The following is a 26,864-nucleotide window of genomic DNA, read 5'->3' as shown; positions in this document are numbered from 1 at the left end:
ATTTTGGCACGAAAAGGCTCCTTGCTCAATATCTTAGAGAACATACATATTCGCATTGATCTATATATTAACCCTGAATACAATTTAATTGAAATTAATGAAAAATTGTATTCTTTATTTGAAACTTATATTCTGCTTCTTTGTAGATTTAAATCTCATAATGAATAATCCCGCCCTCAACCGATGATGACTTCACCTGCTCCGACTACAGTTCCTTCGTTTGCATGTAATCAGCTTCATTTTCCGTATCAAATTCTAATCACAGAGACTTACAGTAATTAAAAATCTTCCACCTTTTTGATACTTTTTATTTGCTTTTTAGCAAATTAATTATAAACGGTACACGTTTCGTTCTCACTTAGAACATCTTCAGCTGTTGTTAAGCTTAGGTGAATCGCTAAGTTTCTGAGTACATTATTTTCAGGTACACTGTTCCTCTTAAAAACTATTTGAATATAAATTAAATTAAAATGATGTTAAAACTATGTGGGGGGTAATGGGGTGATGAAATGTGACAGGATGAACACATAGTTAGCCTACTTAAAAAATTATATCTGTTCATTGGAATAGTTAAAAGTTTCTACTTGTTACAGTAAAAATATCTGTGTCTTCCAGTTAAAAGGTTTTTTTTTTTTTAAATGATTGACTTCTTGACACTGTTCAAATGTAGCCCCTCCAGGGTCACGGTAGAATTGGAGTTTAAACGGCAATCAGCTTCATAGTTCCGCATTAGACTCAATTTAGGGCTCATTAAGCAAGCTCAAAATAAATAATAGCCAACGTGGAAGGAGTGAAAGAAACGAACATTCAACAATAATTAGAACAGTGTCAAGAAGTCAATCATTTTAAAAAAAACTTTTAACTGGAAGACACACATATGTTTTTAGTGTAACAAGTTGAAACTTTTAACAACTATTCCAATGAATAGATATAATTTTTTAAGTAGGCTAACTATGTATTCATCCTGTCACATTTCGTCAACCTATTAACCCCCACATAGTTTTAACATCATTTTAATTTAATTTATATTCAAATGGTTTTTAAGAGGAACAATGTACCTTAAAATAATGTACTCAGAAACTTAGCAATTCACCTAAGCTTAACAACAGATGATGTTCGTAAGTGAGAACAAAACATGTACTGTTTATAATTAATTAATTTGCTAAAAAGCAAATAAAAAGTATCAAAAAGGTGGAAGATTTTTAATTACTGTAAGTCTCTGTGTACAGTTCCTTCACCAATCGCATCAAGTTCAGTCCCCTCCCCTTCTGCTGTTCCTCCTCAAGACCTTGAGCCTACAGCATTTTATAAACCGGGTTAGTGTGCACAAAAGCATGCACGTAAACACATCGTTCAACTGGGCAAAGGTGGTTTGTCATAACTTCATTACTCACAAACACATGAGAGTACACTTTTTATGTTTCTTTGGCATTCAATTTACTTTAACTTTCCAATTACAGGCCACCATACCACCGAGACATATGCAATTATGGTAATCCTTACTGGCAGCAAACCAAATCACGAAATATCAATTATTAATCAGATACGCGTAGTCCAATTTAGCAGATTTCTAACTAATGAAACATCAAGAGAATATCACGACAAGTGGATAACAGTGCACACTTGAGATTTTAACACGACCTTATAAGAGCATGAACTTTTTCTTCATAAGAACATTTTAACATTCATAACATCATTCTTGCTTCATTTTAAATGTTTTTAACTACAATATGTAATGTCAATTTTAGCAATCTACATGAAGATAATCCAATTAGGATCAAAACCTGTATAGATGTGACAAATGTGAAATTTAAGTTTTTTAAATTGACATTAACCATAATGTATTGAATAAGGAGGTTACTGTTCAACAATAAATTGTTGTAATAATTATTTTAAAAATATTAGTTATCATGCATTTGCCTCACATGACCCCACCACTGAAGCTGGTTTATGCATACAGCTTCATCCATTGAATTCATTCCTAACTTAGCCTTAATGTCCTCATTCCTAGTACCCTCTTGCCATTGTTCTCACCTGTTTGTATCAGCAATCATTCTCGCTACTTTCATGCCTGTTACTTCTGACTTATGAATAAGATATCCTGAGTCCACCCAGCTTTCACTCCCGTAAAGCGGAGTTGGTCTGAAAACAGACTGATGTAAACATATTTAGTCCAGGAGCTGACTTCCTTCTTACAGAATACTGTTGATCACAACTGCGAGCTCACTGCAATAGCTTTACTGCACCTTGATTCAATCTCGCTTAACTATACTGCATACCCGCCAACTTTCCCGATTTAGGCGGGAGACTCCCGATTTTTGACAGTTTTTCCCGCCTCCCGATTATTCTGTTATTTCTCCCGATTTTAGCTTATTTTTTGGTGAACTACAAACATTTATTTTCAAATCCCGCAGTTTCAGCTTTTTTACTCCAGTGGCCGGAAGTCCTTCACTCATTGGCCGCTTTCAAACGAAACATCGACGTTTATAAATGCGAGAAAAGTTCGCGAATGTGCGATGTTTATTGAAACCTTTATATCGCGACGCGTATCGATTGTCAATCTCTCGTTTGCGCGTTCTATGTTGGTGTTCGTTCACATCAGTCTAGTCGATACCATTCTCTTTGGTCGATTCTAGAGACTCGTCGCTAGATATTGAGTGTTTCTTAGTAATTTAGTGACAGAATTTCAATGATAACTACTAGAACTACTAGTGATTTTTCTAGAGATTTTACGAGCCATTTGGAGATAATTCAGACTAATTTTTATTTATCTCAATATAAATAAAACAAGAGTTTTGTCCGTACATTGCTCAGAATTTAAAAAGAATGATGTTTGCATACCGGTCGCGACCATCCATATTAACAAGGGGATATGCACGTTTTAATTTTCCGTAATTTCTGTCTGTCTGTACGTACGTACGTGCATACGCACGCTCATCACGAGAAAACGGCTGAAGAGAATATAATGAAAATCGGTATATAACGTCGGGGAATAAGTCGCTACAATGTAGGCCATAAATAATTTTATTCACGCTGAGTAAAATGGTAGTTTAGGGGAAGGCCTAAAATTTAATTTTCAAATATTTATGTTATTATTGGCCCTATCGATAAACACTACATAACTAAAGGTATATATTATAAAATTTCATATCATTTACGTCTTATACATTTTTACCGTACCGGCTATGATGATAGAGATATTCATGGATTCGGATTTTTTTTGCTAAGTCCGTATCAGCGCCGGGGTACGTGAAAATGGGTGAACATAATTTTATGTAAAGTCGCGGAATAAGGAACTACAGTCTACGCTATAAATAATTGTATTCACTCTGTTCAAAATAGTAGTTTAGGGGAAGGTGCCAAAAATTTAATTTTTAATTACCTATCTTACTGGTCATATTGAAAAGTACTACATAACAAAAGTTACAGAGAATACAATTTCCGATTATTTATGTGTTATTAAGTTTTACCGTACAGACTACTATAATATTGGTGGTGATTGTGATTAAATTGTGAAGATAATTATAAGAATGAGAAAAAAGTCATGAAGGAACAATTGCTTAAATAACACAAGAGATTGTCATGAATGAAAGGAGGATTCACTTGACATTCGATGCTCTAAATCACAGATTTGGAAGAAAACTAAGTGTGAAGGCCTCCAATATAGAAAGCTCATAAAATTGATCAGCAATAACATTAAATTGACCATTGTTTGTTGTTATGTGCTTTGTGTATTCTGCTGCCATTTATCTCCGATAGATAGGATTACTGCTGCGTATTGAGTATAACAGCCTGCCTGAATATTGGCGGGAAGTAGCTGGGGAGTGGGGAGTTAGATCTCTCTTCTTTAGCATGCCATTCCTCTGGTTCATAAATTCCCTGATACTACTGGTACGTAACACACTGGATCAGCATAGTATTCCAGCTATTCAATCCTTACTCTGAGGCAGTGAATGGAATGAGAAGTGTGCACACTTAAACGGAATGTTTACACCGGAGTATTCACGGCTGTCTGCAGCCTGGTCATTCTAGCTCTGAAACTTTTGAACTGTTAGATCGAGACCGTAGTACATTTCGCTAAAAGTGAGAAAATGTGCTGTTTTGATTTTATCGAATATTTCATATGACAACATTGCTTTTTATCGCAACATTCATACTGGCGTCATTGTAATGACCTATGTTGACTTTAATTGGGAAAACTACAAGGGCAGTCTTTCTGAGAATTCCGTAGCGAAGCACGGGTTCATCAGCTAGTTATTTGATCCAAATAGCATTGCGCTTTGCATAATCTCACCGGAACTTGGTGCAATTTATTAATCTATGCATTTGCTAAGTAGCCTAATGACATCTAAGTGCATGACTGATTCACACATGCGTTCATACTATTTTCAGCAGGCTTATCAGGGACTGATCATCTCACTCACATACTTTCTGTGAGGGAATAGAGACGTGTAATTTTTAGCCTTGTAGCCTCGTATAGCTACAATCGGGCTTTGAGACAATAAGTATTATAAATATATTGTACCGAGCTCGATAGCTGCAGTCGCTTAAGTGCGGCCAGTATCCAGTATTCGGGAGATAGTAGGTTCGAACCCTACTGTCGGCAGCCCTGAAAATGGTTTTCCGTGGTTTCCCATTTTCACACCAGGCAAACGCTGGGGCTGTACCTTAATTAAGGCCACGGCTGCTTCCTTCCCTGTCCCATCGTCGCCATAAGACCTATCTGTGTCGGTGCGACGTAAAGCAACTAGCAATATATATATTGTAGTACTGTATTGTGCAAGACATGTAGAATAAGCAGTTTTGATCAATTGTATCTCCTGATTTCTCCTGATTTTTCCTGATTTTCATATCAAAATCTCCTGATTTTTGGTTTTGTAAAATTGGCAGGTATGATACTGTCATCCTGGGAGAACACACATCCCAAATACTTGAAATTATCTGTTCCAGTGTTGTATCACCAATCTGACATTCAGTTCCTTTGGATTTCTTACCTGCTGACATCAATTTAGTCTTTGAAAGGCATACTCATTGCACCGATTGTAAAGTTTCAAGATATTAGACTGCAGGCTGTTGGCGCAGTCTGCCATTAAGACCAAGTCGTCAGCATAGGCCAGACTGTTGACTACATTTCCACCTAACTGAATCCCTCCCTGCCACTTCATAACATTCAGCAGATGATCCATGTAAACTATTAACAACAAAGGCAAAAGATTACAGCCTTGTCTAACCCCTGTAAGTACTCTGAACCAAGAACTCGTTCTACCATCAATTCTCACTGAAGCCCAAATGTCAACAAAAATGCCTTTGATTGATTTTAATAATCTACCTTTAATTCCATAGTCCCCCCCAATATAGCGAACATCTTTTCCCTCAGTACCCTGTCATATGCTTTCTCTAGATCTACGAAACATAAACACAACTGCCTATTCCTCTCGTAACATTTTTCAATTACCTGGCGCATACTGAAAATCTGATCCTGACAGCCTCTCTGTGGTCTGAAACCACACTGGTTTTCATCCAACTTCCTCTCAACAACAGATTGCACCCTCCCTTCTAAGATGCCAATGAAACCTGGTATACTAATCAATGATATACCTCGATAGTTGTTGAAATCCTTCCTGTTCCTGTGCTTATAGATAGGTGCCTTTTGTCCAATCTGAAGGTAACTTACCAACACTCTATGCTAATCTTACTACTCTATGAAGCCATTTCATCCCTGCCTTCCCACTATACTTCACCATTTCAGGTCTAATCTCATTTATTCCTGCTGCTTTATGACAATGGAGTTTATTTACCATCCTTTCCACTTCCTCAAGCATAATTTCACCAATAATTTGCCTCCTACCCATGAGCTTGGTTGTTGCGACACCACCAGAAAGATTTCCTTTTACGTTGAGAAGATTTTCAAAATATTCCATCCACCTGTCCAGTGATTCCTTGGGATCTGTTATGAGTTCACCTGAATTACCGAAAACACTGTTCATTTCCTTTTTCTCTCCCTTCCTGAGATTCATTATTACTCTCCAGAAAGGTTTCCCTGCTGCTTGACGTAGGCTTTCCAGGTTATTACCAAAGTCTTCCCACGACTTCTTTTTGGATTCAACAGCTATTTGCTCCGCTCTGTTTCTGTCACCTATGTAAAATTCCCTGTCTTCATCTGCTCTTGCTTGGAGCCATTTCTGATACGCCGTCTTTTTACGTTTACAAGCTGGTCTCACTTCATCATTCCATCAAAACTTTTGCTTTTTTTCCCATCTGTACTCTCAGTTGTTCCTAGGTATTCCCTTGCTGTTTGTACTACAGCATCATTGTTTGCCAACCGTTCTTTCTATATCGTGAACCTGCTTACTGTCCACTGTTTGGAACTTCTCACTAATCATATCCATGTACTTCTAATTTCCTCGCCTTGGAGATTTTCTTCCCTTCTTTGTTTGCAGAGAGATGTCACGTTCTCTATCCTAGGCTTAGAGATACTTAGTTCACTACAGATCAGGTAGTTATCTATATCATCAAAAAATCCCTGGAAAACCCATACATTCCTAACAGATATCCTGAATTCAAAGTCAGTTAAGATGTAGCCTATTATGGATCTGGTACACCTACCCTCCCATGTGTGGCAGTGAATAGCATTATGCTGGAATGTGTTCATAACTGCTAAACCCATACTAGCACAGAAGTCCAGCAAATGCTTTCCCTTTCTATTAGTTTCCATATCTTCACCACATTTGCCAAACACCCTTTCATATCCTGCAGTTCTATTTCCAACTCTTACATTGAGTCGTCCATTAGCACTATCCTATCCTTGCTGTTGACCCTGACTACGATGTCACTTAATGCTTCATAAAACTGCCAAGATCAGAAAATTTTAAGCAAGCCTCAGACCTATGGGAGTAATGCAGTCCCACTCCCATTTGACAGGCAAGGGACTCCTTTTAAACTAACTTTATCATTATTAACATTTTTCAGAAGAAACCCCTTAAATTTCTGTTTTTAATAACTTTTTCAATGCTTATTTTCTTTGTAAATACAGATATATATATATATCAAGGAGTAGGCTCTTCATTCATTCATTCATTCATTCATTCATACCCTAGAGGCAAAGCTTGGTCGATGCAGCCACTCTCCTCTATCTTTTGCTGTCCTTTTCAGTTTCATGTAATTGTCACACCCTAATCTTTTCTTGATGTCTTCTATGTACTTCCTAGGCCGTCCTTTTCCTTTCTTCCCCAACAGTTTCCCTTCAAGAATGTTGTGTCTGGTCATATACATTTTGTTTTTCTCTTCTCCATTTCCTAATCTTCTCTCTTCATGAACTTTCCTTAAAACTTCCACATTGGATTTTCTTCCCATCCAGCTCGTTCTTGTAAGTTTGTTCCATATTGACATTCCTGCAGCTTCAAGGTGGTTTCTTTCCAGTTTACTCCAACTTGCTCTTCCATAGAGCAATGTGCTCCATACAAATGCCTCTGCAAAGGATTTTTGTATATTTCTATTAATATGTTTGCTGGTAATGTTTTTCTTTGCCATAAATGCCTGTTTTGCCAGTACTATCCTTCACTTCACTTCCACTAAACATCTGTTGTCCTCTGTACTGCTAAGATAATAGAATTGTTTTGTCTGATCAATCCTGATGCCATCAGTCTTTATATTGGTCTTGATTTCTGTAATATTCTTTTGCACTACCTTTGTTTTATTTAGTTTTCTTTTTATGACTTTTAATTTACATTTTTTAAGAGTGTTTGGTAACACTTTTAACATTGTGCTCATTCTTTTTTCTGAGTGTACAACTATTATATCATCAGCAAATCCGATACAGTGTACCCTTTTACCATTCCCTTCTATTCCCCATGTTTTCTCCTTTGTGATCTTCATAACTTTGTCAATGAACATATTAAATACAGTGAGAGTGGGGCACCCTTGTTTAACTCCTTTTTTGGTTCTTGCCTCTACCTAATTAATCTTTCTTTTTGTGCTTTGAATCTGATACAGCTGATTAATCATTCTTCTATCCAGTACAGTCCAATTTTCTTCAAAGTTTGAAAAAGCAGTTCCTAGTTCACATTTTGAAATCAATGAAGGTAAGATAAGTCCATCTGTTGATATCCCAGCCTTCTCTACAGTAGCATGCACAGGGGCTAAATTGCTTCTCTTGTTCCTCTGCCTTCTCTAAATCCAAATTGGTCTTCCCCAATATACTAACCTATCTTCTCTTTTATCTTATTTTTAACAACATTATCAAGTATTTTGGAGACATAAGATTGAAAGTGTTCTATAATTGGTGCAGTCAATTGCCTTCACTATTTTAGATATGGTGATGGTTCTGCATTTTGTGAAGTCATCTGGAATGATTCCCCTTTCATAAGTCATTTATTATTTGGAATAATTAGTCTTTCGTATCATTACCTACATTTTTCAGCAATTCAGAAGGGATGTTATTTACACCTGTTGCTTTATCTTTTTTGAGACTCCCAAGGGCATATTCAGATTCATGTCTCATGATTGGGGGACTTTGCATTCCTTTTCTACACTCATGGATGTTTTCAATAAATTATACTCATGTTCATAAAAACCAGAACACCTTGAAAGACTAAAGATAAGATGTTCATATTCACAGAACATGTGCATTAGCATGTTCTGAAGAAATGATTAGCATTTGAACCATATCCATCCTCAGATTCAAGGTCGACTTTGATATCTTGGCGCACCACCACCGACTGGTAAAATATGCCTGCGACTCTTGTTTTCACTACAAACCAAAGGTAATGAATCAGTGTGACTTGAGTAGACGTGCAGGATGCCTTGCAGACGTATGCGAGAACTGTACCGTCAGATGAGTGAGTTAGAAAGAGGGTAAATTATTGGCATGAAAGAACGTGATGCATCCATCCAAGAAATTGCTGCTTGTGTCGGGCGAAATGTGTCGACAGTGCAACGGGTGTGTACAGAATGGTTCGCAGAAGGCCGTAGAACACGATGAGATGTGTCTGGTCCCACCAACCAGGCCAACCCCCCCCCCCCCCAAGAAGATCGACACACCTATCCAAATGGTATTATATGACAGATTTGCATCCTCCTCGGCTCTGGCTCAATAGTAGAACAGTGTAACACCATACACTATCAGGGGTGACAGTCCGTCACTGTTTATTAAGATCTGGGTTACCGGCGTGTCGTCCACTTCTCCGCCTACCTTTGACTAATATGCATAAACGTGCTAGACTGCAATGGTATATGGAATGACGTCACTTGGGACAGGAATGGCAGCAGGTAGTGTTTTCGGATGAATCCAGGTTCGGTTTATTTGAAAATGATGGCCGCATTTTGGTTAGCTGCCGACAGGGGGGGAGGCATCACATCGACTGCATTCGCACAAGACATACAGTGCCAACTCAAGGCTTTATGGTATGGGGTGCTATTGGGTACAACCACAAATCACAGTTGGTGCGTGTCCAGGGCATATGACCAGTTTGACCTACGTGAATGACATCCTGCGACCCGTAGCCATACCCTTTCTGCAAGACACCCCAGACACCATATTTCAGCAGGACAGTGCGCGACCACACGTTGCTGCACAAAGACGTGTTGTTATGGGATGTCAGACTGTTGCCCTGACTCACCCGATCACCGGACTTGTCGTCAATCGAAAATGTGTGGGATATGGTGAAATGATGGGTGCGGCACTGTGATTAAGTACCAACCACCAAAGATGAACTGTGGAACCAGGTGAATGCAGCATGGATGGTTATATCCCAGGATGCCATACGCACCTTATACGCATCGATGCCATCACGCATGGAGCAATTTATCAGTGCCCATGGAGGACCTAGTGCCTACTAGGCAACAGGACACTTGCTGAACTTAGGTGACTCAAATGCTAATTGTTTCTGTAGAACATACTAATGAACATGTCCTGTGAATATGAACTTCCTATCTCTAGTCTTTCAAGGTGTTAGGTTTTTTATGAACATGAGTGTATTTTCATGATTATAAATCCTTATTATTGTACAGTTCTCCAATTTACTCTTTCCAACAAGCACATACCTCTGGTCCAGGTGCTTTTCCAGGCTTCAGCTTGTCAAGCGTCGCACAGAATTCCTGAAAAATTGATGGCATCGCCATCCGTGGTTGAGGGAGAAGTTGGGACACATCCTGTAGAAAGTCATCAGCAGCAATGGTGCTACAATTAAAATGAGTGGAGAAGTGTTCCTTCCTGTGCTCCAGGATGTTTCTACAATCGGTAAGGGTGTTACCACCGGCAACTGTTTTCAGAGTTCCAATTGAAGAGCGAGATGAACCATAGATCTCTCATTCCCGTGTAGAAGTTCTGCAAGTCTCAGGCATTAGATAGTCAATGTTTAGAGTTCTAGAGCCTTCTCTTGCCACTAGCTACTTTTCATTTCTTTTATTTGTGTCTGACACTTCTGTTTCAGTTCTTGAAACAAAGCTTTCTTCATGCTGGATGATGGATCTTGAAGAAGGATCCCATCTGGCACTGATCAGGTTCAGAATTTCTTCATAGTTGTCCTTTTGTCCTTGAGCCAATCTTTCCTCTTTTCTTTCCTCATAGCTGATAATTTCCTCAGCTGGTTCAGTGATAGTCCTTTGGGGTGTGGGCCATTTTTGCTCAACGTCATACATGCGTACATTTGGCAACTTTTTTTTTTTTTTTTTTTTTTTTTTTCAAAGAAAACTGGTCATATGTTATTTGTTGTATGTATCATGTGGAGTAAACTCACAGAATGTGGTGGTACCATTACCTTTGAATCTGTATATAATTCTGTAAGGAACAGAAAATTTCAGGAGTTCACTTTTGTTGTACTCCCTTTGGAGACAGGTCATTCTTCAGTTAGTGCTTCCAGGACCTCAATAAAAGTAAAATTATTCCCCTAAGTGTTATGTTTCATTATTTAATAAAATTTTTCCATTGTTTCCCATTTTCACACCAGGCAAATGTTGGAGCTGTACTTTAAGGCCATGGCTGATTCCTTCCCACTCCTAGCCCTTTCCTATCCCTTTGTCACCATAAGACCTGTCTATGTCAGTGTGACCTAAAGCAGCTTGTAAATAATAATAATAATAACAATTTTAAAAAAATTGCAGGATAACCACTGTATAGATTTCTATGCCTGATGACTTATGAAAACCCTGAGTTTCGAGATGAGTTCAAAAATATGTATAATCTAAAACTCAAGTATTGGATTTAGTATACCTAGTTGAAACTACTAATTTTCAATTCAGTGCCTGGGTGGAGCCCTCGAGATATTTAAACAGGAGGGGGAATCATGTGATCATCTAATGGTTGGCAGGTTCAAATCGGCTTTATGCACTGTTGGGTGAAGGCTCCAACAGATGCACGGGGCTAAACCTGCTTATTCACAACACATTAAATATTACATTGATGGGTAAATTATATAAATATTACCAGGTATGACTTGTACGAGAGGGACCCACCTACCTGCCCTTACTTTTATGACCAAAGACATTAATTGGCTGACATTTCCTGCACGACCGCTATTGGCTTAAATGTATGAAATGCGATCTCTCACAGAGATAGACGTGACACAGTAGGTAATATACGAGTATGGTTATATTGTTGAAACATCCCCTCTATTGCCGCGAAGCTCTTCACAAAACACCCGTGGTACATGGGCATTTACTGGTTCAAGAACCAGAAGTGGTTCATTGTTCTTTGCACAAAGTACAAGAGGTCAGTGTTATTTGTTTACTGTTGTCTAAAGTACATATAAATTGTAATTGGCAACCACCACTTCATTCTTTATCCAATAGTATGTCCAACTACTGGTTTTTCTCTTTTAACTATGTGGTGTTGCCTGTGGGTTGCTAATCAAGTGGTTTGGTTAGACCTATAGAATGTAACTACAAGGTTGATTGTCCTTAAGAGACATCTTGTCAAAATTTGGTACCATGACTGGTGATAGTGGCAACTGAAGCGTGTCTGTAGTGTGCTGCAGCGGAGCCAGTAGATACTCAGGTAACGACGCAGACTTTCGTTGAAAACCACATCTTAATAATTTCATTTCTCACATAGTCAAATATATTTAAACACTCTTAATCAATGGAGATTATCGCCAAAACAAGTCACATTATTATTGCATGAACAAAGAAACTGAAGTTCTTAATGACTTCAAGAAAATTAGAATACTGTAGAAGTCTGCTATAACGAGTACGGCATATGAGAACCCCGTTATAACGAGTTATTGTCTGTCCCTTCAAAATTCTTATATTAAACTGTGTATTATCCTTCGGATACAGCGAGAGCCTTATCACTGACACATCCATTATTATGAGCGATTAAGCGTGCGTGAATTTTTCAGTTACCGACATTTATGCTCCCAGCAATTATCTTGCATGTGATCGATCATCTTCGGTATCATTTCCTTGCAATGTCCACTGGCGAGCTCTCTCGTCGACATTCGAAGGCAATGTCGGAGTCGATTTGTAATACCCGTCAACTGCTGTTCCGTGAAGAAAATCAGAAATGAAAGAGAACATGTTTTCATAAAAAGTACTAAATAATGTGGACTATATCAGTTGTCAACTCGTTAGAAATAAGAGCTAAGTAAACGATCCCTGAATTTTAATACTCTACACTGAAATTAAGTAAGAATGCAATACACTTCAAGATATGGCAGAGCACATCACTGATTTCTGAGGTTGTTTATATTTTCTCATGTCTGGTTAAATTTCGGTAGGGCTATTCCCATCTATATTTATAGCTAGAAGGTTATCAATTTTCTACTGGCACTTGATATATGTTTTCATGGTACGTACATGGTTAAGTTAGGTTAAATGACGCTATTTGAATAAGAAAACTGAAGCGTTTGCCACAAAATGCGACCTAAAGTATAGTTTTCTCACTATGTGCAATTGTGAACGCTCTCTTCGACATTCAAAGGCGTTGTCGGAGTCTATTAGTAATACCCATCAACTGCTGTTCTGTGAAGAAAATTAGAAATGAAAGTGGGGATGTTTTCGTAACAAATACATGAATAACATGGTCGATAGCAGTTGTTAACTCGTTAGAAGTAAAAGCTAAGAAAACAATCACTTAATTTTAATACTCTACACTGAAATTAAGTAAGAATGCTATACACCTCAAGATATGGCAGAGCGTGATTTCTGAGGTTAGATTATATTTTTTCGCGTCTGGTTAAATTTCGGTAGGGCTATTCCCATCTAAATTTATAGGTAGAAGGTTATCACTTTTCTACTGGCGCTTGATATATGATGTCATTGTACATATGCGGTTAAATTGGGTTAGGCGACACTGTTTGAATAAGAAAACTGAAACATTTGCCACAAAACACGATTGGTCATCTTCGGTACTGTCAAGACCATATACAGTGGTATACAGTATTAAAGATGGCCTTGGTACGTATTGTTTTCTCGCTGTGTACACTTGCGAGCTGCCTCCTCGACTTTCGAAGGCAATGTCGGAGACGATAAGTAATGCCCATCGACTGCTGTTCTCTAAAAGAAAATTCCTAACGAAAGAGGATAACTGGTTTTCGTAATAAATACATAAATAACTATAGCAGTTGTTAACTCGTTAGAAATAAAGGCTGAAGTAAACAATGGCTTAATTTTTAATGTTATATACTGAAATTAAGTAAAAATGGGGTGTACAAGATATGGCAGAGTACATCTCTGATTTCAGAGGATAGTTTATATTTTCTTACGTCTAGTTAAATTTCAGAAAGGCTGTTCCCATGTAAATTTGTAGCGAGGGGGTTATCATTTCTCTACGTGTGTTTGAAAGACGTTTTCACGATTCATATACAGTTAGGATTTTTTGTAAAATGCTCTTTGTTCGGGACGTCGACCTAGAAAGATCTTTTGCCCCTACTTGCACCTTATGTGAGAAACCTGCGTGTATTTTGTAAATGGCGGAAGTGTAAAGTGTTGAATGTGAGGAAAGGAACGTTAAGGATGGCACAAATGCCCAGTCCTCAGGCCAGGGATATTAATTATTTACAATTAAAAACCCTTGACCCGGCCGGGAATCGAACCCGGGTCCGCCAGACGACAAGCGGACACGTTGCCTCCTACACCGCGGGGCCTGACTACAGTTAGATTAGGTGATATTAAATTTTTTCATACTGTAATTAAATATACACTTTCACATAGTATCAGATTTCAAAAAATAACCAACAAGCAAGCCGTAGTTTTGAACAAACTGATTGCTGCCGTTGCATACTGATTTTATTGTTTATGGGGTTTTTCCCAACTTTTGTGAAAAAGATATAACGACAATCCGTTAAAGCGAGTAAATTTTTCGCTGTATGAATTCTCGCTATAACGGACTTCTACTGTATTTCTTTTTGGCCATGTGATGCAGAGCAGGAAGAACCATCTGGTCCTGTGTAATATTCCAAGTCAAGATAGTTGTCACTCTAGAACATAGCTGCAAAACTTAACTGGACTATTCTAGTTTTTCATTACCGCAAAGAACAAGGTGGAAAGTTGTGCTGCTGATCGCCACTTGAAGTAGAATAGGAGGAATATTGTATGTTTTTTTGCTGTACAGGAAATAACGTGTGTTACAAAGAGTGTTAGCAGGCATTCATTATGAAATTCCACACAGTTTGTACACTTTTCTATGCCATGCCAATGAGAGGACAACCCTTAAGTGGAAAACATGTGCTTAAATCCTGGATGCTAAGTCACAGTATACATAAGCATGATTGTAATTGCTCTGTTAATTAGTGAGAATTTCATGCTAAGTCTTTTTTTTATCGTTCTGCATTACAGTAATTGACCAATTTCCTTGCAGTCAGGATACAGAACCTGCTGTTATTGCATAAGGCACAAAGTGTTCAGCAATACCTAACTTGAAACAATTAACATATTCACTACCAAACACGTCAGTTGACATTTTACATTTTTATCTGCCACCAGCGCCAAACAAGATGTTTTCAAACACTCGTTCAAATAAATGCTTGTTTCCTACTGATGGCATCCAAAGCCGGGAAATTTAGTATAAGCTTTGATTTTTCTGTGCTTGATTTAGATAGTTTGAAATAATATCATTTCGGATATACAGTATTTTAAAGCCGAGCAATTTGACCTGTGAACATTGCTTCTTCTGAATATTATTAGTGACAATAAAGGCTTAATAATTCTAAAGAGATTTGAGTACTTTGGACAAAATAGTTGCAGGATACCCTCGGTCATAAACTAACTGATTTTTTTCTTTTTGTGCTAGTGGCTTTACATCGCAACGACACAGATAAGACCGGGCAAGTTGGCCGTGTGCATAGAGGCGCACGGCTGTTAGCTTGCATCCGGGAGATAGTGGGTTTGAATCCCACTGTCGGCAGCCCTGAAGATGGTTTTCTGTGATTTCCCATTTTCACACCAGGCAAATGCTGGGGCTGTACCTTAATTAAGGCCATGGCCACTTCCTTCCAACTCCTAGGCCTTTTCTATCCCATTGTCGCCAAAAGACCTATCTGTGTCGGTGCGACGTAAAGCCCCTAGCAGAGTCAAAGACCTTTTCAAAATCAATGAAAAGTATATACAGAGATGTCTGATACTCAGCACATTGTTCAATGATTAGCCTTAGGCCGCGTGCACACCGAGCGCGCTTCGCATAGTGTGTCGCGTGTTGCTCAACGCTAAGCGTCACGCTAAGCATAACCAGTGCTTTGTTCCTAAGCCAGGTGTTCACACAGCCCGCGCTCTGCTGCGCTGAACGCCTACCTTACAGCTAAGCGAAGCGCCAGACAACGCGCAGTGTTGGTTAATTGCTTAGCGTTACCTAGCTTATTCTGAAGCTATGGAAGAAGAAATTATTCATGCAGTGTTTCAAAGAGAAGAAATATGGAACCTAAGACACAAAAACTATAAAAATGTAACTCTTTTGCAAAATAAGTGGACTTACGTATTTACAACAGTTTTATCGCATTCCTGCAGTAAATATATACAGTAATATTACTTCTACTCTCACACTTTACTGGGCTTAACATTGTGACAGGATGAAATTGCGTATGTATTTTAGGTCATAAGTGTCCGAGGAGAAGTTCGGCTTGCCAGGTGCAGGTCTTTTGAGTTGACGTCCGTAGGTGACCTGCATCGTGATGAGGATGAAATGATTATGAATACACACATACACCCAGCCCCCGTGCCAGTGGAATTTACTAATTATGATTACAATTCCGACTCTGCCGGGAATCGAACCCGGGACTCCTGTGACCAAAGGCCAGTACGGTAACCATTTAGCCATGTAGCCGGACACTTTGTGACAAAGTGCACAGAATCTATAATTTTGCAAATGGAGAGTGGTAACATGAAGAATATCACTCTGCAGGTCAGGAGTGGGTTTGGAAGTAAATATGATATTTGTCACACATTTACTTCACTTTTGTAACGATGATAAATTGTGTATGCTAATTGTAACAGTATTGTAAAATACTATTTATAATTATTATATAAAGAGCGTGATTACCCGGAAATTTAATTTCCACGTGTTTGCTGCACGGTGCTCCTGGACAATTGGGAAAATCGAATTTCTCCCAATACTTCTCTGCTACTTGTCGCCACATTTCAGTTGTAGGGTTTGGAATGTCAAAGGTATTTTTTGTCATTCTTAAGTAATCATAAAATTTATCGCAATAAAGTCTTGCATCTCTGAACAAACGATTGAATTCTACGGAAGTAATTCGTTCTTCATTAAATTCATGAATCCACTTTCGATTCTTCTTTCTAATTTTTAATTTTAGGTAACTGTTATCCATCAGTAAACTGTTTCTAGTGTACTTGGATAACGGCATTAGTTTGTGACGACCCTAAAACGCCTCGCGCCAATCTAAGCTGAAAGGACGGCGTAGAGTTTTCGGTGTGAACAGCAAGCACGCCTTGCGCTATGCATAGCATTTCACGCTACACGCGACACACTATGCGAAGCGCGCTCGGTGTGCACGCGGCCTTAGTGTGTCAATCTGATCCACAGTAGACTGACCTTCTCTGAAACCTGCCCGTTCTTGACATAGTCTCCTGTCAACAGCTATGGTTATTCTGGTCAGTATGACTCTTGATATCTCTTTTCCCCCTATATGAGAGCAACGTTATTCCCCCTCCCCAGTTATTGCAATCTGACAGGTCACCCTTCTTTGGTATCTTGATGACGACACCCTTCTTCCACTCCTCAGGAAGGTGTTCTTCGTTCCATATTAGTGTTAGAAGTGGCTCCATGATTTCCGCTGTTAAATCTGGATCTACCTTTAGGGCTTCTGGGATAATGTTATCTACACCTGGTGCTTTGCCACTCTTCATTTGTTTCACTGCTTGTGCAATCTCTTGTCGTGTTGGAGGTTCTACCGAGATGCCTGGATCCTAATCAATACAAAAGTTTATTGTATTGATTCGGTGGCCAAATTAATAAAATAACTTATTGTTATTATTTCAATCAAATATCATCAATACGGATCAGAAATGATATTTATCACATGTAATGTCTGGATCCTCCAAAATGGTTTCAACTTCTTCAGTTCTTGATTCCTCACCAAGATTGAGTACTTCCATGAAATGATGTCTCCATCTTTCCAATTGTTGTGTCTCAGACGTCAAGGCTACTCCATTTGCATCTCTGACTGGTTTCTGCCCTGAAAAGTTCCTCCTAGAAAGCTTTCTCGTAATGGCATATACTTATTTGCTGTTGCAGACTCTTTGCTGTTTCTTCTGCTTGTGTTGCCAGTTTGTCTGTAAACACTTGTTTATCTCTCCTCACTTTCTTCTTAACCTCCTTGTTGGCCTCCCTGTATTTTTCCATTGCTACTACTTTCTGGTTTCTTGTTCTACTGGAGTTGACGAGTGCCTTGCACTTTCTTCGCTTTCGGATTGATTCCCAAGTGTCATCCGATATCCATTCTTTCCTCCCTGATTCTCTGTAGCCGACCATCTCTTCACATGTGTCATGAAAGAGTTCCTTGATAGTGTTCCATTTAGTATTTACCTCTTCATCTGGTTGTTCGGCGAAGGCTTCAAACCTCTTCTTCAAATGTATCTTAAATTCATTTTGCACTTGAAGTATCCCAAATTTCCCGGAGTTGAAATGTTTCATTCGTACTGCTGCCTGTTTTACTGGTGCTGCCACCTTCAATCTAATATCAGCAATCATAAGGTGATGGTCGCTCCCTACATCTGCTCCACATTTATTCCTCACATCCAGGAGTGAATGTCTCCCTCTTTTACTTATTACCAAGTGATCAATTTGGTTTTCTGTCTGGAGATCAGATGACACCCATGAGATCTTGTTGCAGTTCTTATGTGAAAACAATGATCCATCTATAACCAATCCAAAATTACTGCTAGGTCTATGAATCTCTGGCCATTATTATTTTCTTCTCCTATTCCGTGGCTACATATGATGATTTCTCTTCCTTCTTTTTCATTACTGATTTTTGCATTTAGATCTCCCATCAATACCACAATGTCCTTCTTTATCCCTGCCAGTGCTGATGTTAGCCTATCATAAAACTCCTCCTTCTCTTCCTCTTCTGCTACCTCTGTTGGCCCATAACACTGAACTATGGTCACAGGTCTAACTTTGGTTCTTATTCGTACAGTAATCATCCTGTGTGATAGAGGGGTCCATTCCATTATGCTATTTTTTGCTTTCTTTGTGAGTAAGACACCCACTCCACTTGGATGCTGATCATTTTCTTCTCTTCCAAAGTAAATGAAGACACCACCCTGTTCTGCCCTCACCTCTCCATAGCCTGTCCATCTTGTTTCACACAACCCAAGTATCTCCAGTTTATACCTTTTCATTTCTGCCATTACTTCTCGCGGTCTGCCAGTTTCATACATAGTTTTCACATTCCAGAATCCGATTCGTGTCCTGTATTTCATTGCAAAAGTAGTTTCCTTAAAATCCGGCTGGCATAAATTACATCTGGTTACTGTAATGAGTTTAATTCAGGTGTGCGAGTTATTAGCCCACAGCACCCTAAGTCCAGTGGAGGGGCTGCCTCCTGTCTGCGCTAGACCGCAGGATTTTTCTGTAGGGGTTATCTCCCTTAGCCTTTAAAGATCCCTCTTTACCACAAGGCAGCGGTTTCTTCTTTGTTTATCCCCAAGCAGAATGGCTGCCTTTTCCGCCAGCTTCGCCGTACCAAAGGACTACTTCTCCGCCATTGCTGCCATTGAGGTCTTCACCAGAGCCCCGTTAGCCGTCACTTTTCAGGGTTCCTGTAGGCCTTCACAGCTACCATAACGGCCATGGGGCACACACAGTACACCACCACTACAGGCAATCCCCTACTTCATGCCGTTGCCCACCTCCCACGACATGGACGAGGGGTTGGCCTCGTGGGAGGCTATCCCATACTAAACACCTAAAAATGAAAAAAATAAAACTCCTTAATTTTTACTTTTATCAGATCTTGTTCCATTTGAAAATTCTTTTCACTCAGGGTCTGGGTTTGTGAATTCTGAAGCATTATAGTCTTCACAGTTTATAATAATTTGAGGTTTCTGACTACTACTTAATCATTTGTAATGATTAGTCTTAATAAACCACTTGTCACTAATCCAGTGTATTTTGTTGCAGACCACCAAACGTCCACTTACTGCTGGTACCTTGTTTCGTAACTCGATGATAGCATTGGTTAAGACTCTGACTAGTAAAGAGCCATTTTATGTTCGTTGCATCAAACCAAATGAGGAAAAATCCCCGGTATTATTTGACCATGAGAGGGTTCAGCACCAGGTGAGCTACTTGGGCCTGATAGAAAATCTGCGTGTCAGAAGAGCGGGATTTGCCCATCGTCAGCGCTATGACAAATTCCTGAGGAGGTAAGTTGGTTTGTCATTAAACTGTGATTTACTATACTACTTCTATCGTTTGTATTAAAAAGAAGAGATCAAAACACACCTAGGTTATAAGTGGACTATGAAGGTAATCCCAGAAATAGGTCTCCTATTTTTTTTATAAATACATGGTGAAGTATAGTGGGAAGGCAGGGATGAAATGGCTTCATAGAGTAGTAAAATTAGTGTGGAGTGTTGGTAAGGTACCTTCAGATTGGACAAAAGCAGTAATTGCACCTATCTATAAGCAAGGGAACAGGAAGGATTGCAATAACTATCGAGGTATCTCATTGATTAGTATACCAGGCAAAGTATTCACTGGCATCTTGGAAGGGAGGGTGCGATCAGTCGTTGAGAGGAAGTTGGATGAAAACCAGTGTGGTTTCAGACCACAGAGAGGCTGTCAGGATCAGATTTTCAGTATGCGCCAGGTAATTGAAAAATGCTACGAGAGGAATAGGCAGTTGTGTTTATGTTTCGTAGATCTAGAGAAAGCATATGACAGGGTACCGAGGGAAAAGATGTTCGCTATACTGGGGGACTATGGAATTAAAGGTAGATTATTAAAATCAATCAAAGGCATTTATGTTGACAATTGGGCTTCAGTGAGAATTGATGGTAGAATGAGTTCTTGGTTCAGGGTACTTACAGGAGTTAGACAAGGCTGTAATCTTTCACCTTTGCTGTTTGTAGTTTACATGGATCATATGCTGAAAGGTTTAAAATGGCAGGGAGGGATTCAGTTAGGTGGAAATGTAGTAAATAGTTTGGCCTATGCTGACGACTTGGTCTTAATGGCAGACTGTGCCGAAAGCCTGCAGTCTAACATCTTGGAACTTGAAAATAGGTGCAATGAGTATGGTATGAAAATTAGCCTCTCGAAGACTAAATTGATGTCAGTAGGTAAAAAATCCAACAGAATTGAATGTCAGATTGGTGATACAAAGCTAGAACAGGTCGATAATTTCAAGTATTTAGGTTGTGTTTTTTCCCAGGATGGTAATATAGTAAGCGAGATTGAATCAAGGTGTAGTAAAGCTAATGCAGTGAGCTCGCAGTTGCGATCAGCAGTATTCTGTAAGAAGGAAGTCAGCTCCCAGACGAAACTATCTTTACATCGGTCTGTTTTCAGACCAACTTTGCTTTACGGGAGCGAAAGCTGGGTGGACTCAGGATATCTTATTCATAAGTTAGAAGTAACAGACATGAAAGTAGCAAGAATGATTGCTGGTACAAACAGGTGGGAACAATGGCAGGAGGGCGCTCGGAATGAGGAGATAAAGGCTAATTTAGAAATGAACTCGATGGATGAAGCTGTACGCATAAACCGGCTTCGGTGGTGGGGTCATGTGAGGCGAATGGAGGAGGATAGGTTACCTAGGAGAATAATGGACTCTGTTATGGAGGGTAAGAGAAGTAGAGGGAGACCAAGACGACGATGGTTAGACTCTGTTTCTAACGATTTAAAGATAAGAGGTATAGAACTAAATGAGGCCACAACACTAGTTGCAAATCGAGGATTGTGGCGACGTTTAGTAAATTCTCAGAGGCTTGCGGACTGAACGCTGAAAGGCATAACAGTCTATAATGATTATGTATGTATGTATGTAATACATAGACCTTTTTATTTCTACAATGGTTTACATCTTTTTACAGCTTGAACATTTGGCTACTTTTTGACATAATCACAATTTCGGTTGATGCATTTTTGTAGACACTGTGACAGTTTTTGTATGCCTATGTCTTATCAGCTTGCCGCCATGCTGTTCAGGAAGTTGTGAGCGGTGCTTCGGGAAACTCGGGAACCAAAGTGCAGGGTGATCTGCCTGATGATGATTTGCACATGATTTGCACAACCTTCCGACTGTCTCGACGGAAATTGACGGTCTCCCACTCCTTTGTTCATTCGTTGTGAATTTCAGTGCGACCAGCTGCAAACACTCTACAGCATTTACGAACATTATTGACATTCATGCAAGACTCGCCATACACTTCCATCAGTTGGTGATGGATTTCAATCGGTTCAGTACCTTTTGTGTTCAAAAACTGAATAACTGCGTGCACTTCGCACATGGCGGTAACATCCAACAGGAGCTCAATTCTCAACGGCTACCTAGCCAAGACTCAGTGCGGCATGCACATGTTTATAAGCGAGCAAGGGAGACACTCTTCACAATATTGTGACCAACAGCCACACGAACAGAGTTCTGTATTTATAAAAATAGGAGACCTTCTTTTTGGGATTACCCTCATATATCTCTTCATGACCTAGTTAACAGGTGGTCAAAAATCATTATACTTTTCATTGTTGACCTCTGGTCACCTCATTGTCATGTGACTAAATTAACTAAGTTATTGAAACTGTCCAGAAGATTTCCACTTTTGCTGTACAGTTAGAATGATAAAAATTGGTAGAAAGGCTGTTAATATTGCACTGTTTCTGCAACATGGTTGGTAAAGCCATGGGTTGGAGGTGGTTGTTACTGAAGAAGCAGATGAATGGGGAGTTAATTAAAAACAGAATTAATTCAATATATTTTTTTTGTATTTTCTTTTTTTGTTATGAATAAAACACTGTTTTATTGATCTAATTTATTTCTAGGATGACCAGTAAGTATGCACATGCATATTTATACACACACAATTTTGTATTCAACCATGAATGACCAGACTTCACTATTTGCTGTCTATTTACAAATCTCTCACTGCAGGTCTCCTGCTGGGCAGTCTACCTGGATGAGTGGTAATCCTTATTGACAGGCTCCACCTTTATCTTTCACTCTTTACCGGGCGAGTTGGCCGTACAGTTAGGGCCGCACAGCTGTGAGCTCGCATCCGGGAGATAGTGGGTTTGAATCCCACTGTTTGCAGCCCTGAAGAGGGTTTTCCGTGGTTTCTCATTTTCACACCAGGCAAATGCTGGGGCTGTAACTTAAGGCCACGGCCGCTTCCTTCCCATTCCTAGGCCTTTCCTGTCCCATCGTCGCTATAAGACCTATCTGTCGGTGCGACGTAAAGCAAATAGCAAAAAATAACTTTCACTTGCTCACTCATTTCGTTCACACATAACAGCTGCATGCAGATAGGTTTGAACACAGGGCTGATGATGCGCGTACACACACACACTGGCTGTTCCTTGGTTTAACTCCAGAGAAATTCTGCCACTCACACGGTTCTCGTGGCCACCAGCACTACTGCCGCCAAGCTGTATGTCGGTGCACATACAGTGCTCCAAGGCTGTACACACATTGCACTTAACCCACTTAGATACTCCCGCTAACTACTACTTTTTATGGTTTTCAGAGACACTGAGGTGCCAGTAAATATGCTGTCGTTACCAGACTCAACACACCACCACTACCGTCTGAACCACTTATCCCAGCAATTTATCTCTTCTTGTAGCAAAATTTTATGAAATCATTATCCTGATCTATAACCATGAGGTTCTTCAGTCTGACAAAACTGTTACAGTGTAAATAATGTTACATGCCCTCTCGTAGTTCTCTTTGGCAATTCCTGGAAGGAACTAACAAGTTAACTGGCAGCTCCTAGCCTGAATGTGTAGTGACAGCCTCTCCCCTCTATTGTTCCCTTCATCTGGTTTCCGTGTGCACCTTCTGGAACATGAAACAGGACTGTTCCGTCTCTAGCCAAGCCCCAAATATTCTAATACTCAGTCACTTAGATATATATACAATGCCGCCGCGAATGAAGACTTCTGTAGTGTTGGACTGTTGAGTGTGTTGTGGGTGTTCCACCAGTCAGAGTTGAAGTATTGTAGCCACACTGGAACCACAGTAATGTTGGCTTTCGTCAGTGTCACATTGATATTTGAGTATCGATGCTAGCTACCATTTAAGCTTCAGAATACCTCAACAGGAAGGCCCTAGCTTAAAACTTCGCAACCTGAAAGTATTCTGATAGAGATTCATTCTAGTGCTGAACTCTTAAATAGTACCATTGGATTAACCCGGGAGTGGTGGCGCAGGGTATTTTGTGACCTAGTGCAAATTTATTTTCTCAGATTGCACTAATTTTTAAACTTACAGACCTTGGCTGCCACATACCTCTCCCCACTTTCCTTGCTTTTTTTTTTTTTTTTTTTTTTTTTTTTTTTTTTTTTTTGGAGGTCAGTGGCATTGTAGCGAAGGGTCTTCATTGTTAGAAAGCGAGATTATTGTCAAGCGGTGTAATAAAGTGACTTGTTATACCCCGCTCCACCAGTCCCGTTCGTCAGAAGTATAACAGGAACAATGTCCAATGTACCCAGTGAGTTGCTTGTGTAATCATGTTAGGAATTCATTCAGTCAATTCCTTATTGCTGAAATGAGTTATGAAGAGTGTGAAGCAAGGGTGTCATCTCCTTTACAGTCTGTGGAAGGGGAAGAAGTTGTGGTGAGAGTGTGGATGAATTGGAAGTAGTAGACTCTTAAGTGATACGGGACAGAGCACTAATGAAGTAGTAGTAAATATTAGTGATGATGATTTACCTTCCTCAACTGTTTTCGACCATAACAGGAAAGGATGGTATTACAAAAATAGACAAAAATTCCCCCCCCACTAAAAACTCGCGTACTCGAACGCACAACATTGCACTCATTTACAAGGAGTGATACTTGCAAGAACTTCATCGCCTGAAGAAGCCTAAGGCATTTTTTTTTTCACGAATGATAGTATGTTGCAGCTCATTGTAAACTGCATGAACCTGGAAACTGAAAGAGTCAGAGGATTTATACTCACAAACATATTATCACGATTTTATGGATTATCATGAAAAGGATAATTATTTTTAGTAGAGTAATTATTTTGGAGGACTCCTCCCCACCACCCAGGGATATACTGCAGGAATAGTATTACGTAGTTAGCACAATCCGAGGTTGTCAGCTGAATCAGAACAAGGTGTTTAATAAAGATTATTCCTGTGCATGACAAGTTTTTACTTTTATAACATTCATATGCTGTGAAGCTAATCAGTATTTGATATATACATTTATTTTTGATAACATATCATGCTATTGAGTTCATAAATATAATGCATCAATATCTGATGCATAAAAATAAGTAATTTTGTTATTAGAGCAAGTTCAATCATTGTGGTCAGAAAGTACCCCACGCCACCTCTCACATTACATCGAGCATCACCTGTCCAGGCTTAAAGAAGAATTAAAAAATTCAAATACATTAGCATGAAAGTGATCAATTGGCCACCTTTCAGATATTGCCTCAATAATGTGTTCACCAACATCGCCAAATACATGTAGGTTTAAATTTGAAAGACTTGTTTGTTATTGAGATTGTAGACAATTGCCTGGACTTTAAACTTGGTGAGAAAGCGAAAGAAGGAAATGACTTCATCAATTGAGTTAGCTGAAAACCTGGATAGTTTTGAGCATTGTAGTTAATGGGTTAGGTAAGTTACTGAAAATTTGTGAAAAGGCAGGAGCAGATGATGCTTGAGGACTAGAGTAGTCCTGTGAAAGAACTAAAACAGCACCATTTTCAAAACGATTCAAGTACGCTTCAGAGTAATGGGGAGCACTGAATATTATTTAGGACTCATGGTGGTCTGCAACGTAACAGGAGTAGAAACTCTAATTTGTTAAAAACTGTTACATACCTGAGAGACAACAGGGGTTGTAATTACCTGGTTAAGGGTTGTACAACCAAGAGAAACAGCAGGAGCGATACCTGAACAGAAGGAGAATATACTTGACCCATGGCAGAAGAAATTAGTGACTGATCAGCTGTAGTACGATGTTGTTAAACAACAGGGTAACAGATAACTGGCACAACCAAAATACTCACTAGCGCAAACACATGAGTAGGAGACAATTGAGTCTTTTGAACATGACCTTGAGACAGTGTGTTATTAGAAAACATTAGATTAGGAGCATAGGTTTGTGAAACAGCTGGAGTAGCAGGAGCATGAGCTTGTGAAACAACTCGAATAACTACCACCTTCACTGGCATAGCATTAGCTTGAGATGTCTTAGAATAAGATACCTGAATAGGCATCTTATTTACTTCAAACAACTGGAGATACAACCAACTGATCAACTGATAACTAGGATCCCTTAAAGAAGGAGAAGAAGAAGAAGAAGACGATGCTTGTGCACAAGTAGTGACAGAACCTTCAACTAGATTTACAACTTTGGCATACAATTCAGAGAAAGATTGCAGCAGTAATTCACCCTCCTTACGTTCCTTACCTGGCAGGTGAAGAGAAAACAAATCCCTGAGATGATCCGTGTAATGTTGCAACTGACTTCTGACATGTTTTTATTGATTTGCTAATGGCTCAGATCTTTGAAACACAGAAATAATGGAGTTAAAATCCAGCAAAATATTAATCATGGACAGAGAATCACCCAATTTATTGTTGTTGTTGTTGTTGTTGTTGGGTAAAGAGATGACAGCTGGCTCATTAAGAGAGGAAGCCTACAGATGCACATCATCAAGAACAGTCTTGTGGAATTCAAGTCATGTATTTTCAATTCATAGTTCACTTCCTGCTTTCTCAGGTGAGAGGGAGTAGGAATAGCTTGAGTCATCATGAAAGGAAAAGAAGAATCAAAAACACAAATTTTGGTATATAGTAGAGCACATACAGTGGCGGTCAAAATAATAGAGCCACCTCTGTTGACGAGATTAAGAACTAGGATATCTATTAGTTCGCAAAATCTCCACAAGTGCCGTGTTGTCAGTCCCTTTTAGACGATATCAGGGAAGACGTCGCTGCTGTCTAGTCGTGCGGAAGGAAGCTAGACGTTCGAAAAGAGGCATAAAGGTAAAAATCTTATGGGTCAAAATAATAGAGCCGTTTTACAGAAGTCCCGTTCAAATTGATTTTTTGCAGTTGTTTTGGGGGCTAGCGATATTATTTGTCAACAAACCTCCACTAAATATTATTTTGTATGTAAACTGACGTTTGGTTTTGTTTACATTCTTCTAGATGGGCAGAGCAGAGCATACAAGTGATGATGGTCGTATAGTAATATTCCGGATGTTCAAAAGTGGGATATCCATGAATC

General features: G+C 39.3%; 1 protein-coding gene across 1 annotated transcript in view; it reads left to right on the top strand.

The window, feature by feature from the left end:
- The window catches only part of Myo31DF (Unconventional myosin ID), a 315,587-nt gene that overhangs the window by 180,256 nt on the left and 108,467 nt on the right, over positions 1-26,864 (top strand). The window contains exon 11 of the mRNA XM_067142074.2: positions 19,574-19,818. Within this exon, the coding sequence (XP_066998175.2) occupies positions 19,574-19,818 (245 nt within the window). The remainder of the gene's footprint in view (positions 1-19,573; positions 19,819-26,864) is intronic.

Source organism: Anabrus simplex, chromosome 2, assembly GCF_040414725.1.
Source record: "Anabrus simplex isolate iqAnaSimp1 chromosome 2, ASM4041472v1, whole genome shotgun sequence".
Lineage (NCBI taxonomy): Eukaryota > Metazoa > Arthropoda > Insecta > Orthoptera > Tettigoniidae > Anabrus > Anabrus simplex.
Note: the sequence above shows the minus strand (reverse complement) of the source record. Positions and strands in the feature narration are given on the sequence as shown.